Consider the following 18,267-nt stretch of genomic DNA (forward strand, 5'->3'; position numbering starts at 1 on the left):
GTCACTCTTTCAGCGAACATCTCCTGTGCAGAGTGACAGGCACCTCTGAGGACACAGCTTTAGGTGAATTGCCCATTCCCAAATCCCAAGCTAGGGCAGTCCTCGTGAGGACTTCAAATCCCATGCCAGGCACACAGGACAGGGCCTTTGTCCTGGAAAGGGCCCTTTCCACACCCTGTGGGTCTCAGTCGCAAGCACTTGTCTCAGGTCTGGGATCTCCAGGGTTGGGATTCGGGGAGGGGCTACATGAGCCGGGGGGCGCTGGTGGAGGTGAGGGAGGGCAGGGCATTCCCACGGTGGCTCCCTCTCCCCCAGATCCTACTGAAGAACATGAACACTGGAGACCTGACCATGTTCTACTATGGAGACTGGCTTTCCCAGCGGAAGGGCAAGAAGACCCTGGTGTGTGAAATGTGTGCCGTTATCGATGAGGAAGAAATGATGGAGTGGACCTCCTACACCGTCACAGTTAAGACCAGCGACATCCTTGGTGGGTCGGGGGTCCCTCACACCTCCCGCTCCCTTACCACTCCAACCCTCAAATTCAGGCTCAGGCCCTGGTCTCTGGTCAGGGCATTTTTCTTCATATGGCCTTCCAAAATCTAGTCAATCCAAGTTTTCTCCACAGTGTGTCGCTTTCTGTCTGGACAAAGCATCTCCTCCCAGGGAGTGACTGGTTCCCTCCCTCCTCCCTTGGGGAAATAGGGGAGAACATTGCTGGGGAGTATGGTCAGCACTTTTGGAAATGGTACAGGCACTTGACGCAGAGCCTTCCCATCTTCCTTCTGCTGCCTGGCACCCCTTGCCTAAGTGTCATGTACCTCAGGCATGCTCGGACCCATGTGCTTGGTGGCCATCTACCATGTGCCAGCTTTGGCTGTGGGTCTTAGGATATAGATGTGCTGCCCAGGCCCTTGCAGATCTGACCTTCATTGGAGCAACCACAGTGCAGCGTGGTGATGCTCTGATGGATGCAATGCCAAAGTCAAGTCCAGAAAGACAAACACAGAAGCCAGGCAGACAGGGCACCCAGAGGAAGAGCCTTCTAATCAAAAGTACTAGCATGTCAAAGGCCAGGAGCTGAAAGGGAACACACTGTCACCCAGGCATGGGGCAGTACCTCCTACCTACACTCCCCTATCCCAAGCCTGCTCTCCAGGAGCCATTGCAAGGAATCTGGCAAGCTCATCACATTAATTATAAATGGTGAATGAAGGATTAACTTGTTGGCCATGGTAGCTTACATTTTCAACAGAGAAGCCTCTTGCCAAATAAATGAAGCTCTCATGGTAGGATCTCAGGCATAAATGACAGGTCAATAAAGCTAGTAAATTTCGTTGGGGGTACCTCCTTTCTTCCTGTTCTCACAATGGAACTTTCACCCCTATTGCTTAAAGTTCCAAGTGTCACATGTTTTCAGACCCCTCCATCCCTTTATGATGCACTCAGAAAATAATAAATTCATTGATAACCACAGATGTGTGTCACAAAACTTCACTGGGTCACCCCTTCCAGAAGCATTTGCTTTTGACTTGGGCCAGTACCTGTATTTGGCTTAAGCAAATGATATGAAGCTCTAGTGTAGAATGTCAATCAGAGACAGATTTAGGGAACACAGAACTTCCCTGCTTCCTTCTGAACCCACACTGTGCAGGAGGTAGCCTATGTTTCTAAACTGTAAAGCCAGCCTATATGACACGCCTTTTAAGTTTGGGTATATTTCACCAGAAATAGATGAGTTTTGTACTAAACCATTTACACTTGCTGACCAAGACTCCAGTTAGATCAAAAGCTTTTGTAAGGCACAAAGATAAGATGAAGAAGAGAATTGGAGACCTGGGACGTTAATTGACCCTTTCCAACCTCACTCCTGGCCTTCTTGAGTCTGTACTCTGTCCACCTGTACCCCTGACTCCTCTGAGGAGTCCGGGATCAAGGCCAGAGCAAGAGGACTGTGTGTCAAAGAGGCTGGCAACCTAAGCCTCACCTTGTGCACCCCCCAGGAGCAGGCACTGATGCCAGCGTGTTCATCATCATCTTCGGGGAGAATGGGGATAGTGGGACACTGGCCCTGAAGCAGTCGGCAAACTGGAACAAGTTTGAGCGGAACAACACGGACACGTTCAACTTCCCTGACATGCTGAGCTTGGGCCACCTCTGCAAGCTGAGAGTCTGGCACGACAACAAAGGTAGCTCCCACTCAAGGCCAGGTTGGCAGGAAGGCAGCCCTCAGCTCCCTTCCTGAGCCATTCTTCCCTCCCTGGCAGCACACTGACTCTAATTACCCAAGGGTGGCAGGCAACTGAACACAGTTGATGACCACTACATTGATGCTTCCATCAGTATGAAAAAGCCAGTGTTTCTGGGCAAATATTTTTAGAGAGGAAGCTTAGCTCCTCCTGCTTTCTCCCTGGGTGATTAGTGGTTCTCCATTGTTTGTGATTTCAGAGCATTAATTTGACTTAGTTCAGGCATAAAAATTAAGAAAAAAATGTTAATCACCAATTCATTTCCCATGGATTTTCTGTAAAGGATTATGTTTGTGCTGAGTGCAGTGGCTCATGCCTGTAATCCCAGAACTTTGGGAGGCCGAGGTGGGAGGATTGCTTGAGCCCCAGGAGTTCAAGACCAGCCTAAGCAACATTGTGAGATCCCATCTCTACAAATAATAAAAAAGAATAGCTGGGCATGGTGGCAGGCACCCGTGGTCCCATCTATTTGGAGGCTGAGATGGGAGGATTGCCTGAGCCCAGGAGGTCATGGCTACAGTGAGCTATGATTGTGCCACTGCATTCCAGCCTGGATGACAGAGTGAGACCCTGTCTCAAAAAAAAAAAAAAAAAAAAAAAAGGATTATGCTTGTTTATTTATAATAGTAATCCTAAAGTAGTTGAATTCACTTATAAATGTAAACTGTGAAACAGGATATAAACCAAGTGAAGTGAGAAATATATTTTTAACTTTGCAGTGCCTAAGGAATGCTTTGTCATTTCTATAACTGTGATGACGTTCATGTTCTCAACATTTCTTTGGTTATCATTTTGCTGTCTTTAAGCCACTCTTTATTTTCTCTAGCCTTGGGCCTATAAGTTCTATTTGTTATAATTAGAATAGAGTTGTTAAATATTAAATTCCACCTCCTTGATGCATACTGCTTTCTTCGTTCACCCTTTTGTCTTCTGTAGAAACATGTCTCTGCAAAGTTGTCTGCTCAAAGCCTTCTCTAGCCTTTGCTGGGTCTCCCAAATGGCTGCCCAGAGCTGTCCTGAATGTTGTGTTGCTCCCCACTTCTTCCAAACCCTTGCGGAGGACTAGCCTATCTGTCACGGTCACTGACAAAACCCAACTCGGCAGTTTGCAACCTCTCTTCCATAGGAGCTAAACTATTTTGCTTTAACATGGATTAAGCAGTTAAAATTTTTTTCCATAACACAGAATAAGCTCAGACTAGGCATTGATAAAATAGCCTTCAAGGCAATAAAATAACAAATATTTACACAGCACTCCACAGTTTTCAAATTTCAGTGTATCCCACCAGTCATTTATATAGGGAACATCTAAAGTATTCATGACATGCCTGGGACTCTGTTAGATATTAAAGATACAAACATTTGATCCTCAAAAATACTTTGTGAGGCCAGGTGCTGTGGCTCACACCTGTAATCCCAGCACTTTGGGAGGCTGAGGTAGGCAGATCACTTGAGCCCAGGAATTTGAGACTAGCCTGGGCAACATGGCAAAACTCCATCTCTACCAAAAATGCAAAAATTAGCCAAGTGTGGTGGCTTATGCCTGTAGTCCCAGCTACTGAGGAGGCTGAGATGGAAGGATCACTTGAGGTCAAGGCTGCAGTGAGCTGTGATTGCATCACTGCACTCCAGCCTGGGTAACAGTGAGACCCCGTCTCAAAAACAAAACAAAACAGTCAAAAACAAACAAGTAGAAACCTTTGTGAATTACTGCAGCAAAAGCACTTTATTGCTCCTCTTTTTACAACCAAGTAATATTGAGGCCTAGTGAGGTTTGACTGCCTTACTCGGAACCACACAGCAAGGAAGGGACACAGCCATCACCCAAACCCAGGTCTTCTGATGCCTGTTCTAACCCACCGTTCTGTGTGCCGGCCCATCTTGCCAGCCACCGTTCTGCACCCTCCAGCCACTGTGTGAGGTGGTCAAGAAGATGATGTGATGAGAGGCAGCCTGTTTATCTCTGTTTGCTACACCCCCCAATAGCAGTGTGTATCCGGGGTAGTCTTGTCCAGAAAAGCATGCAGTGGAAGGGAACTCTTCTTCCTCACTTGATCATTCAAGTGGCATTATGAGTCTGTGGAAAGAAACATACTTGCAAATCATGCTCAAATATCCTTAATGCACCTCTCCTCTTTCCCAAGATAAAAACAAAACAAAGACCCCTGAGTTTTTTTTTCCCTCCATCTCATCATCCATTCTGATTGTCTTAGGATTAGCAGCAGGTTTCCCAAGTCTGGTTGAATAACAGTAGCCATAATCATTAGGACCATCTTCTGCCCCAGACACTTCACAAGATCAGGATGAGATCTTCCCATGACACTCAACAGTGATCACATAGTCAAGACAAGTGTGAAAGCATTGAGCCACATTCTGTGTATCTCCACAGGCCTAATTAGAGGGATTTGACAGATCAGATTAGTAAGGGTGGAAGGCATGGGGGTGGGGAAGGTAGGGACAAGGTCTGTCTATCCTAACCCTAACAGGACAGCTTGTCTACAGTCTCTCCTGTTAAAGTGCCTAAACCACTGTTTAGGAGGTATGTTCCCAAGAACTATGTCCCTGCCTTAATCAGAAAGAAGTACATTATGTCTGTGGACTTCCAACTCTCTGTCTGGCTACCAGCACACACTGGCAAGATGTCATTGTCATTGAGGGTAGGAATCATGCCTTTTTCATCTTTATCTTCAAAACTGCCTATAACAGTACCTGGAGCATAGTGAGGGCTTAATAAATGTTAGTTTAATTGAGACTCCCCCCAGAAAGCTGAGAAATACCAGGTCTTTTCATCCTGTTCTGCCATAGCCTCTATCTCAGAAATAGCAGAGACCCAAAGGAATTAGAACCCTGAGAAGGAAGAAGTGGTATCCCCAGCAGCCTGAGCCCTTCCTCTAAGGCTCACTATGAAACCAGAAGCATGAGGTTCCCTAATCTCTTCCCAGTCAGCCCAGAAAACTGGAGAGGGGAGAATTTCATGTGGACTATGATGACACAACTTTTCCATGCCAGGGCCATTTACAATATGGGTGTTTTATTCATGAGGGGTGAGAGTGGAGAATATAGCCAGAAAGACTGAGGATGCTGTGTTAAGGACCATACTCTGTAGGAATCACTCAGCAGTCTTGGGGCAGGTGTAGGGGCAAGAGGAGCTGTCCGTGGTTCTGACTCTTTCTCTGGCTTCTCTCAACTCTGGACTCCACCGGCTGATCCAGGTTCTTTCCTTGGTGCCTATTTTCAACCTGGCCTGCTACAAACATCCAGACGCTTGACAAGAAGGTCCAGATTACTATGCATTCCACCCCCAATTCACAGCAATAAAAGGTAGAGAGTTGCGGATCCAAGATCAGAGCTCATCTCTGCTTCCTGCCTGCAACTCCATCTTATCCAAATCTGCACTCCACCTGATTAACCCCTTTCTTCCCTGGATGGCTTCCCCTGTTGCTACCATACCTTCTGTCTCAGCCTGTTTCTCGGGATGAACCTTTCAGAGTCCTTTCAGCCATTGCCGCCTCCATGCTCTACCCTTCCTTCCAAACTGTCTAGGAAAATAAAGGCTCATATATTTGAGAAGAAGTTTCAAAAAATGAAATCCCAAGATGTGGTATGTCAATTCCCTACTCCATAGTTTCCCAGACATAAATTTAATAGAAGAAACGTGAGGCCTCATTTGCTTCCAAATAGCAAAGCAATTCAAAATATTTAAAATGTTTATTTCTCCCTAGCAAATTTCTAGAATCCCTTGCTTAAAAATATCGTTATACAGCCAAATACTTAAGCCACTGTGTGTAACAGGGAGAAAGAAAGGGGAGACGAAAAAGTCATGTAATCACATTTCAGGAGTCGGGAATAATGATTGTCTTTAGTAACATGCCAGTTTCCCCCTTTTTTGTTTTCATCCTCCTACCTGACATGTCCTCTTCAGAGACAAAATGAGCAGTCCAGGTCCTTTGAAGGCCTAACAGTCCGCTCAGTTTTAATATTTATTTCAGTTAACAAATCAATTACAGCAGGCTCTCACTATTCACAGTAGTTATGCCCTGTAATGTTGCTGTGAACTCTGAATTCGTGAACACTGAAGCATTACTCCTAAGGGAAGCACAGGGTTAGGTTCCTGTGAGCCTCTGGTTGCAACATTTTCACCAACTGATCAATAGATAACCTTGTTTTATGTGTGTTTATGTTTAAAGACATCTTACTTAGTACTTACTGTTTATTCATTAACATTGAACTCATGACCAACAGCACTATAACTCATGCCTGAGTGAAGCTTATCTAACATGAATCATCTCTGGAAGGCACATTACAGCCTTCTTGCATTTAGAAACACTAAATAGCACTTCAGCTTGAGGACCAAGCACTATGTTTGGGGACCATTTTAAAACAATGAACTCACTAACAAATAGCACAAAAATGTGAAAGCATGGCACTAAATAGACCATGAAAAGGACAATTGTTTATGGCATGAGAGATGCAACAAGAAGGCAGTGTTCCCTTGTTCACCCTCATCTGAGAACACACATGTGCATTTGGCAACTAAAAATTTTTGCCACTCTGCATATGTCCACAAATGACCACATGAGTATTAATTTAGGGTTACAAATTTTAGCAAATAGCCAAATCCACAAAGATGGAACATGTGAATAACGAAGATCAACTATATATCTATTAAGTACTTACTGTTAGGCATTGTGTTCAGTGCTAGGGACAGAGTAGGGAGCAGCAGACAAGATTCCAATCATCTGGATGACCTTCTAGCAAAAACTACATGTATTAAACAAGTAATTAATTTAAATAATGATGTGCCTCTAAAATGGAGGTCCACAGGATGCTAGTCCAAGGACTCAGGGAAAACCCTCCTGAAGAAGGGATATTTAAGCTGAAACCTCAGGAATGAATAGGAGTAGCTATTAGGTGAAGTGTGGTGTTTGCTTAAAATGAAGGAACACATGTGAGGTAGAGTAAATAGCAAATATAAAAGCCCTAAAATAGGAAAAAATCTTGATATGTGCCAGAAACTAAAGAAAAATCCAGAATGACTACAAAATAGGGAATGGGGTGGGAGCTACAATATAGATAGGAACGAGGCCATGCATAATATTATAAGCCATGTCAAGGATTGAGTTTTTATCCTGAGTGTACTGAGAAGCCATCAAAACATCTCAAGAACAGGAATCACTCAGAGAAGATCACTGTAGTGTCTGTGGGAGATAGGTTAGATGGAGAAGAAAATAAACTTCAAAAGATGATTAAGAAATTGGTGGGAGAATGCCTTGCAGTACAATGATGGCAGTGGGGATGGAGAAAAAGCAGACCAATTTGAGAAATATTTAAGGCAGAGGACTTGTTAAAGGTTTGCCTGAGAAGACTTGAACAAGAATGGTGAGGATGCTGGAGAACTTTCTTCATCTTGATGAGTTTAATTTGAAGGCCTGAGTGACATCTGTGATGTCCAGTAACAGTGGGTTCTGGACCTCAGGAGGAAAGCTAGTTGGAAGATTGATCTGAGATAGTAAACTAAAAGTTGTTAGTGCAGAGAGAGTAGTAAAGTCATCAATAAAGAGTGAATAAGACAGTCTATGGAGAAAGTGCAGCTTGAGGAAAGCAAGGGTGGTGTAGAGCAGATTCCCAAGAATTTCAACATTTGAGGTAAGATAATGGAAAAGAAGGAAGACGAGGGGGAAGAAGAAAAGAGAAGGAGAAGGAATTACCTCCATCTTTTTTACTTCCAAAGTGGGATGTGCTTGGGGAGGAAATTTACATCTGGGAAACACTGTAATGCTGAAGATTGTTCACTGGCCGTGAAATCCCAAGATGTGGTGTGTCAATTCCCTACTCCATAGTTTCCCGGACATAAATTTAATAGAGGAAACATGAGGCCTCATTTGCTTCCAAATAGCAAAGCAATTCAAAATATTTAAAATGTTTATTTCTCCCTAGCAAATTTCTAGAATCCCTTGCTTAAAAATGTCATTGTACAGCCAAATACTTAAGCCACTGTATGTAACAGGGAGAAAGGAAGGGGAGATGAACAGCTTTCTGTAATTTGTGGATTTATGTTTGTTAGACAAAAATGCTCCTCATTGTTTCCTCCCCCTGCCACACACACACACACACACACACACACACACACACACCAGACAAAGGAAATCTTTTTCACCTAGCCTCACTCTCTCTGCTCTCTGGTCCTTTTTGTAATGTGGAATTGTCTTTATTCCTGACTATTCTGACACATCCAAAGAATGGAATGGTACATTCAAGTTTTCAGAAACTAGGCTCTCCCTAAGATTAGTTATTTTCATTCAAAAGATTTTCTTTGTTATTCTCTCTCTTCTTTTTTCCTAGATCTCTAAACTTTCATTCCAGCCCTTATTTAAATTTCACCTTGCATGAAGTAACTTACATCTTTTGCCCAAGCTAACAGACATTCATAGATACCCAAGAGATAACTTTGCACCTGCAATTCCCTTCCCCTGCTGAATTGTTATGCATCCTTCAAAGTCCAGATTAATACCACCTTCTCCATAAAGCTCCCTGATTATCCCAAATGAAGTTAGATGCTCCTTACTCTGTGCTCCTAAACCTCTCTGCTCATACCTCTCTATCTAGCACTCACAATGCTGAACTGTAATTGTCTTGCCAGTCATAATTGGCAGACTTTTGAGTCTCTCAAGGCTAGAAACTTTGATTCACATTTATATGCCTAATGCCTGGCACTTAGTAGGTATTTAACAATTATATGAATAAGTAAATTAATGTTGAACATCAGCTTGTAGCAGCTTCTGGATCCTAAATAGATGGGTCCAGAATTCTATCCTTTTCTAGACTTCCACAGATATGTCTTTCTCCCCTGTAGGTGAATGAGGGGTTTCTAGATGCAGCAATTATATCAGACACACTTGTTAAAGCATTCATAATTATCCAAGGGTAGGTGTCATGGGTGAAATAGTGTTCCCCACCCACCAAATTCTTCTTCACCAAGAACCTCAGAAAGTGATAATATTTAGAAATATGGTCTTTGCAGATAGACTTAGTTAAGAATCTTGAGATGAGATCACCATGGATTTAGAATGGGCCCTAAATCAATGATGACTTGTGTCTTTATAAAAAGATGAGAGAACATGGAAAGATGCCGAAACAAGAGCATGTGAAGATGGAGGCAGAGATTGGAGCTGGAGATAGCAGTGGCAAGCTGTGGAACACCAAGGATTGTTGGGAGCCACCAAAGCTAGGAAGACACAAGGAAGGATTCTTCTCTAGAGCATTCAGAGACAGAATTGACCTGCCGACACCTTGACTGCAGAATTCTGGGCTCCAGAACTCTGAAAGAATAAATTTCTGTTATTTTGAGGCACCAAGTTTGTGGTAATTTTTTTGGTGGCCTAGGAAAATAATATGGTAGGGAAGAACCTTCTGGGGAACAGTAAAGACTTCGCTAGGGTCTCAATATAAACAATCTGCCTCAGGATTTGCTACTGGGCGGAAAATATTCAAGGCCACTGGACCAGGATAAAACTCACCAAATCAGGGTGCAGTCCCATCTGAGAGCCTAGAGTCAGCAGGGTTTAACTGCAGCAGCTTAAGGCATAGCAAGGCTGGGTGGCCCAGAGTCCTAACATTAAAGTTGGTGTCAAGTAGTGATCTGTTTAGCAAAGGCATTGCTCCTAACTTTTACAACTGGGGTCTCCACAGCCCTGAAATTAGTTTGGTAATAACTTGGGGCACAGAAACCAATTATTACCCTAGGCGTGAAAAAGAGGGGAAACCCAGAACTGAAAGGCATTGTAGATTAGTTTGTGATCCCACTCTGCAATTGTCACTTAATTCCAACCACTGAGACCTCTGCCTTGTGACCTCTGCCTTGTGACCTAACTCCCACCGTGCATCCTACCATAATTATATCTGCCTGTCTGTGGTTTAGAAGCTCTCTTATGTTCTCACTTCCTCACTGAAAGTTCTTCCTATTGCCCTACCTTGCTTGAGCCCACTCCCAGAACAGTCAACCTATTTGTAACTACATGTGTATTCTGTCTCTTTTACTTGAGCATTAGCTCCACAGGTACCATTATCTTGTTCATGTTCTTTCCCTAATGCCTATCACATTGCCTATAATATAATAAGGACTTAATATATTTTTGTAAAATTTATTTATAGTTATACTTCTCTTTCAGACCCTTCCCTGACTTTTTATGCTTCAGTTATAGGGAACTCAGTTTTCCCCAGAATCAGTGTTCCTTGTGCTTTAGTGGTTTTTTAAAAAGTTGAGTCCTGGCCATGAAGCTCAGACTCATGGCTAAGTCCTCCAATGCCAGCTGCCCCTCCTCCAAGACACTAATTGCACACATATCCAGACTTTCTTAGTTTTCCTTATGCATTTTTCTACTATGCAAAAACATGACTCCAGCCAATTCCTTCCATCTCCTCATGGTCAAAATCTGACAGAGGCGGGTTCAGCACCGTGGACAGCTCTAAACCACTCCAACCTTGTGACTAGTTGCTACTATTGTTGTTCAGATGCCAGCCTCTCCAAAGAGCTTGACACCCCACCCCACCACCACTTTGGATAGCCAAAAACTATCTGATTGCCTTGGACCCATAATGGCTCTTGGGTTTAAAGAAATCCTGAGTCATTGATGTGATCCTCTTCCCCTTGTAGGCAAAGAAGTGGCCCTCCTCCCCTTCAGCAGACATTGGGTCTGAAACCAGGATAATATCACTGGTAGGTCTTCAGGATCATCAAGAAAAGGGAGATTTCTGTATCTTTATTTTTTTTTTATTTTATTTTTGAGACAGAGTCTCACTCTGTCACCCAGGTTGGAGTGCAGTGGGGCCATCTCTGCTCACTGAAACCTCTGCCTCCCAGGTTCAAGTGATTCTTCTGTCTCAGCCTCCAGAGTAGCTGGGATTACAGGCGTGTGCCACCACACCCGGCTAATTTTTGTATTTTTAGTAAAGGCAGGGTTTCATCATTTTGGCCATGCTTGCCTCAAACTCCTGACCTCAAGTGATCCATCCGCCTCGGCCTCCCAAAGTGCTGGGATTACAGGCATGAGCCACTGTGACTGGCCTTTCTGTATCCATATTGAGCCTATGTGGTTGAGATACTAGGTTCAGAAGAGGGACAGAGAAGTACAGGTTTTGTGTCCAATTTCCTTTTAATGGTAACTTTCTCCTCCAGAGATGGAAGTTTAAATGTTAATACAAGCTAAGATGGCTAAACATGTCCTTAGACTCTCTCTATGCCACACTTTTTATGTTTATTTTAATTTTTTTCCAGATACCTTATACTTCCCTTGCATAGACATGTATGAGGAAAAATATATTTTGTTTGAGAGTCTTCTACAATAAAGATGGGGATTTCTGAACAAATACCATATAAATCAAGTGACAAATGCTTAAAGCATAGCAATCTTCTCTTCCTCTGAATCTACCTTTCAACCATTTTTGTCTATTCAATAGTTCTTTTTTAGTGAAAAATTTTAAACATGCACAAAAGTGAAGAGAATAGTGTAATAAACTTCCACATAGCCATCACCCAAGTTCAAGAATTATGAATTATTGATTCGCAATTGAATCAGTTATTGATTATTGAACTATCAAATTTGAACTATTGAAATTTGTCACATCAGCTGTATTTTTCATACTTTTTTTTATTTTTTCTTTTTGGTTGCTGGGGGATATAAAATCAAATCCTATACTTCATGTCATGTCACCCCAAACATAGTGTGTTTCTATTTATTTATTTATTTATTTACTGATGGAGTCTGGACTCTGTCACCCAGGCTGGAGTGCAGTGGTGCCATCTCGGCTCACTGCAACCTCCACCTCCCGGGTTCAAGCGATTCTCCTGCCTTAGCCTCCTGAGTAGCTGGGATTACAGGTGTGCGCCACCACACCTGGCTAATGTTTGTATTTTTAGTAGAGACAGGTTTCACCATGTTGGTCAGGCTGATCTGTTTTTTAAATGAACAGTTTCTTACAAAATTACACCACCATTATCATACTTAACAATGATTTATTTGTATCATTCAATTTCCACTCCATGGTGAATTTTCCCAATACTATGTAATATGTAAATTTTCTTAATATTGTATATGGAGTATATGGAAAATATATAAATTTCCTCAGTACTGTATACTAAGTCTGTGAGGAATACAATGTATTGAGGAAATACTGTTTATCGATGTAATATGAAGTGCACAGAAGTCCCATTATCATTGGTGCTAACATTGAATAGTGGATACAGGGACTGCCAGCCTGATTACTCCACTATAAAGTTTCCTCATAACTCTTCATCTAATGGACTCATCCAGTGATGATCAATTAGGGTTACAAATGGTGATTTTCTAATTCTTTCATTTCTTATTCATTTAGTAGCTAGAATTTTTCTGTTAAAAAAAGTCCCTCAGGCTATTTGATTACCATAAAATATAGTTCATAGAGGAAAATCAAGACAAATGATTAATTCTCCATAATTCCAATTACCCAGATAGCTTTTATAATACTGAACAAATTATAACCAGAGTATTTATTTTTAATTTATCTTGTTCTTCATGCCTTCTTTGGTTAAATTAAGCTCTGAGGAAGGAAAGAATTTATGTGTTTTCTTTTGAAAAATATAAATTCATGGCAGGGCGCGGTGGCTCACGCCTGTAATCTCAGCACTTTGGGAGGCCGAGGCGGGCGGATCACGAGGTCAGGAGATTGAGACCACGGTGAAACCCCGTCTCTACTAAAAATACAAAAAAAAAAAAAAAAAGCCGGGCACAGTGGCGGGCGCCTGTAGTCCCAGCTACTCGGGAGTCTGAGGCAGGAGAATGGCGTGAACCCGGGAGGCGGAGCTTGCAGTGAGCTGAGATCGTGCCACTGCACTCCAGCCTGGACGACAGAGCGAGACTCCGTCTCAAAAAAAAAAAAGAAAAAGAAAGAAAGAAAAATATAAATTCATAGAAATATTAGGTTGGTGCAAAAGTAATTGCAGTTTTGCCAACACCACAGTGACTTTTGAACCAGCCTAATGTAAAGAACCTCAGAAATCATCTATTTCAATCCCCACATTGTACAAGTGAGGATACTGAGGCATGGGGATATAATGTGCTCAGTTTGGTGGATATGCTGAGACTGCAACCTGATCTGCCAGATCCCAGAGTGTTGCTCTGGGTGGCCTCTTAGATAATGTATGTGAAAAAGTGTTTGTGGAAAAATAATAGCTAGATTCTCATATTCATCCACAGCTAGGGCTCTGTGATGGTTCCATATCTTACTTCAAACCATTTATTGATCTTACTGAAGAAATGTGAGCTACCTAGATGAATCCTTAGCTTGCCAAAGATTATTGTCAAGAATTGAGTTGCTTGGTGAAGAAAATTATCTGCCTACCTAAGAAGAATTTTTAGTGGTTTGTGCTGGAGCAAAGAATTGACAGTTCACTTTAGAAAGTAAAAATCATTGATCAATTCTATGTTTATTGAATGCTAAGTCTATACCACTGTGATACAATTAAGAGCTCCTACGATATGATTCTCATTCCCTAAAATCTCACTAGAGAAGTCAGGCATACACATAAAACCAGCCACAAAAGTTAGGGCATAGTCATGACCTGAGTAGCGGAGATTTCTCAAGATGTCTGTGCTCGTGGCCAAGAGAATGGACAAGCAGAAAACGCTGAGAGCCCGGGGATTTTGGAGGACATTGCAGAGAAAGTGAGGTCTAAACTGTCCAGAGGACAATAGGCAGGTATTTAAGGCAAGGGAAAGCTGGGTGCCATAATGAGGAGTGAGGAAATGCCAAAGGGACGCTTAAATCCATCTCACTGGGCTAGGGGATTTGTAAAAGGACTCTTCCTTATTGAGGTGAGAGATAAGGTGACTGGAGTCAGGCTAAAGAAGGCCCTAAATATATAAACACAGTGTTGGGCCCTTTTGTCTCGTCAGATGTGGAAAGCCACTGGGGAACCACAGGCAGAGATGGCATGATAAACTCTAGGGAGCAGCTGCCAGTCTCACTCCCATCCAGAGACTGCCATCTCTTGCCTGAAAAGATTGAGACCTCACACTGCACAGTTTCTAAGCCTTTTTCTTAAAGTAAACTTTCAAAACTGTGGGACAAAATAATCAATTCTACTAGGACAGGCCACCACTCACTGCTAGGGCTTTGAATTCTTTTTCCCATCCACTCTTAAAACTTCACTATTAGAGCCATTCTTCCCTATTCAATAATGGTGCACACCGATGCATGCAATAAACACTTATTTAATAATATGCCAAGCACTGTTCTAGGCATTGAAATATAGAGGTGGATAGGTTACAAAAGGCTCCTGTTCTCAAGGGGCTTACAACCTAGTGGAAGAAGACAAACTATACAATATATGAGAAAACAAAAACAAACTTATTTCAGATTGTGAAGTGGGCATATCATGATTGACAGCAAGTAATTGGGGATTAGGAAGCTTCTGCAAATAGGGTTGTTAACAAAGTCTTTCTCAAAGACAGAATATTTGATCTGACACCTCAGTGATGAGATGGTGTTGACATTCAGAGCCTGGGGAATATAGTTCCAAACAGACAGAATGGTAGATGCAAAATTTCTAAGAAAAGAGAGGGCTTCATATATCAAGGGATAAAAAGAAGGCCAGTGTAGGTGGAACAGAGTAAGTGAAGTTGTGAGTAGTATGAAATAAAATCAGAGGAGTGGAAAAGGACCAGATCATGTCAATCCTAATAGTCCTTGGTGAGCAGTTTGCATTTTATTCTGACAGTGGTGAGAAGCCATTGGGGGGTTTTATATGTAGAAGTGACAAAATCTGATTTATCATTTTAAAAAATTACTATGATGCTTTTGGAAGGATATTATAGCATTGTGTATAGAAGTACAAGTCTGGATACCAAATAATTTCCCATCAACAAGGACAAGATAAATAATTTGGAGATACGTGCATTCAATGAAATACCAGGCAACTATGAAAAAGAATGACTCTGTATTTATATCTTGATACAGTTTGTCTGTGAGTAAAAGGTGTCAAATAGTGTAGAGTGTTTGTTACTTCTGTGTAAAAAAGTAAAGCAGAACCCTAAAAGAGGAGACTTTTTAAAGTAACGGATTCTTTGTCAATTTCAGATGGTTCCTTCTTGGTCTACTGATTTGGTTTGGCTCTGTGTCCCCACCCAAATCTCACCTTGAATCTTAGTAATCTCCAGGTGTCAAAGGCGAGACCAGGGGGAGATAATTGCATTGTGGGGGCGGTTTCCCCTGTGCTGTTCTTGTGATAGTGAGCGAGTTCTCACAAGATCTGATGGTTTCATTAGGGGCTTCCCCCTTCACTTGGCAATCATTATCTCTCCTGCCACCTTGTGAAGAGTTGCCTTCTGCCATAATTGTAAGTTTCCTGAGGCCTCCCTAGCCATGCAGAACCATGAGTCAATTAAACCTCTTTATAAATTACCCAGTCTTGGGTATTTCTTCACAGCAGCATGAGAACAGACTAATACATCTGCTAAGGCCAAGTAGGATATCCACCATGCAGCTAGTGCTGGCCACTCAGTTAGCCATGCTGTACCTGTGAATCCATCTACCCATCTACTATCCTGCTGTCATCATCAGCAAAACCAGACACATGACATCAGCCTGCCAGAGCCACCTATTCCCAGTTGCATGTTTGATAGGTTCTTAGTGGGAGAAAGTTATGGTAAGATCCCTGTCAATCACACCCAAAATTTCCAAAACAAGGCAATTAAGTGAGCAGCAGGCACAAAGCTCATGGAAGGAGTTTCTTTGAAGAATTCTAATTTGAAAATTGTGGATGGGGTCAGACAATGCCAATTTTTGAGAGGATTGGGGGGGAAAGGGGGCCACAGTGGGAAGAGAGGCAACCTGTCACTGAGCACCAGGGCAACCCAGGCCAGACAGGCTCCTACTCTGGTTGTCTTCATCCATGCAGTGGGAGCAATGAACTATATGTGGATAAAGGTAAAGCCATCCCGAAATCCACCCTTCCCCTTGGCTCACTGATTTTCTCTGTCACCATTCTGGCTGGAGCCTGGGAAGTGTAATTGTGTAGTGAAAACTGTGTAGGGTATAGAGCATGATAAGTGGTACATTCCAGCAACAGAAACAATCTCGTGATGGCCCACGTCTCCAGGTAATGCCATCCTCCTCCACTAGCATACTCATGCTCACACTCACGCCTGCAATCACATGTTCAAACTTCCCATTGATTTCCTATTGCTGTGATTCTGTAGAAAGACCTCTCTGACTCTGGTCCTGATACATTGAATCAATAGTTCTCAAGGTGTTGCTCTAGGACCAGCAGCATTGACCTCGCCTGGGAGCTCTCAGCCTTGGCTACACATTGGGATCACCTGGAGAGCCTTAATGATTAATGATGCCTGGGCCCCACTCCAGAGGTCTGTAGCAACCAAACTGTGTAAGAGCTGGATAGTAGAATCTGTGTGTGTGTGTGTCTTCTGTCACATACACGCACACAGTGAGGATGAACAGTGGGAGGAGGACAAAAAGTCTCTTCCACCTGGACACCTTCCAGTAAAATCAACAACTTGTCACCTTTTTCTCTGCCTTCCTCTTTACCTGTCTCTTCCTTCCTATATTCCACTTCAGAAGTGTTTGAGCACTGCTTCAGCAGGTCTCCTCTGCCTCATTTCCAGACTGAATGCATTGAGGCTTGCTAAGTAGTTTAATCTTCAACAGCCAGCAGTCGCACTTGAGGCAGAAGGTCTCATCTTCATGACACTAACAGGAAGCATCTCAGAAAGCAGCCATTTTGCAAACTTACAGGTGGAATTGGCCCTAATGTAGAAAAATTGAAAGATTAATTGAGTTAAAAAACAAATTTATTGTTAAAATAACTTACCACCAGGCGTGGTGGCTCACGCCTATAATCCCAGCACTTTGGGAGGCTGAGGCAGGTGGATCACCTGAGTTCGGGAGTTCGAGACCAGCCTGACCAACATGGAGAAACCCTGTCCCTAATAAAAATACAAAATTAGCCAGGTGTGGTGGTGCATGCCTGTAATCCCAGCTACTCGGGAGGCTGAGGCAGGAGAATTGCTTGAACCTGGGAGGCGGAGGTTGCAGAGAGCCAAGATCACCCCATTGCACTCCAGCCTGGGCAACAAGGGTGAAACTCCATCTTATAAATAAATAAATAACTTCACTGTTTAACTCAACAGAAGTGTTTTAAAATTTAGCTTAACTGTATTGGTGCTGTTTTCCACTTCAGTGAAGACCTGTGTTTACAAAACATAAGAAGTACTTTTTCAACCTGGAATGATGCTATACTAGGACTGCCAATGTGTATTCCCTGCTAAGCCTTAACATGTGTCCCCTGTGATCTGGGTGACTGCAAGTGTGTGTCTATCTTTTTGTGTCTCTTTGTGCTTTAAGACTCTTGGAGTTTCCTTGTGGACATATAATGAGCAGCAAGTAACCTGCCAAACCACTGGGATTTCCTCCTGCCTGGGGTCCTTTAGTTGTAAGGGTTCTCAAGGACTTTGAAGAGAAGAGAGTAACTGAACCAGTGCATGGTATAAAGAGCATGCAGCTGTCACATGCATGCTATTTACACCGTGCAGACAAGTGCACATCAATTCATATTTGATAGCTGTGCTATGGTGGGCACACTTCCGAGGGAAGCCCTGCCAATTATAACAAGGGCAGCTATGTGTTCAATATTAGCAACATACCCAAAGAAATAGCAGCTTTGGATTTGTTCTATGATTGTTGAACAGCTTAGCCAAGTCATGACACATTAATTCATTCAGCATTCATTGAGCAACTTCTACTTGCCAGTCATTTTGCTAGGCATGCGAGAAATGAAAACAAGTAAGACCTACTCCCCGCCTTCAAGAGCTCATGGCCTGGAGGATGAGACACATGTAAATACTGACAACACAAGGTGGACAGGGTGTGGCCACAGCAGATGCAGGGGGCTATAGGAGCATGGAGAACACCTGATGCAGGCCTAGCAGGTGATCAGGGGACATCAGGGAAGGCTTCTTGGAGGAGT

General features: G+C 42.8%; 1 protein-coding gene across 7 annotated transcripts in view; it reads left to right on the top strand.

The window, feature by feature from the left end:
• Positions 1-18,267, top strand: part of LOXHD1 (lipoxygenase homology PLAT domains 1) — a 187,833-nt gene that overhangs the window by 155,266 nt on the left and 14,300 nt on the right. For all 7 annotated transcript variants that reach the window (XM_055292404.2, XM_055292432.2, XM_055292425.2 and 4 more), the window contains 2 exons: positions 316-490; positions 2,004-2,189. In XM_055292404.2, coding sequence (XP_055148379.2) covers positions 316-490; positions 2,004-2,189 — 361 coding nt within the window. The remainder of the gene's footprint in view (positions 1-315; positions 491-2,003; positions 2,190-18,267) is intronic.

Source organism: Symphalangus syndactylus, chromosome 1 (assembly GCF_028878055.3).
Source record: "Symphalangus syndactylus isolate Jambi chromosome 1, NHGRI_mSymSyn1-v2.1_pri, whole genome shotgun sequence".
Classification (NCBI taxonomy): domain Eukaryota; kingdom Metazoa; phylum Chordata; class Mammalia; order Primates; family Hylobatidae; genus Symphalangus; species Symphalangus syndactylus.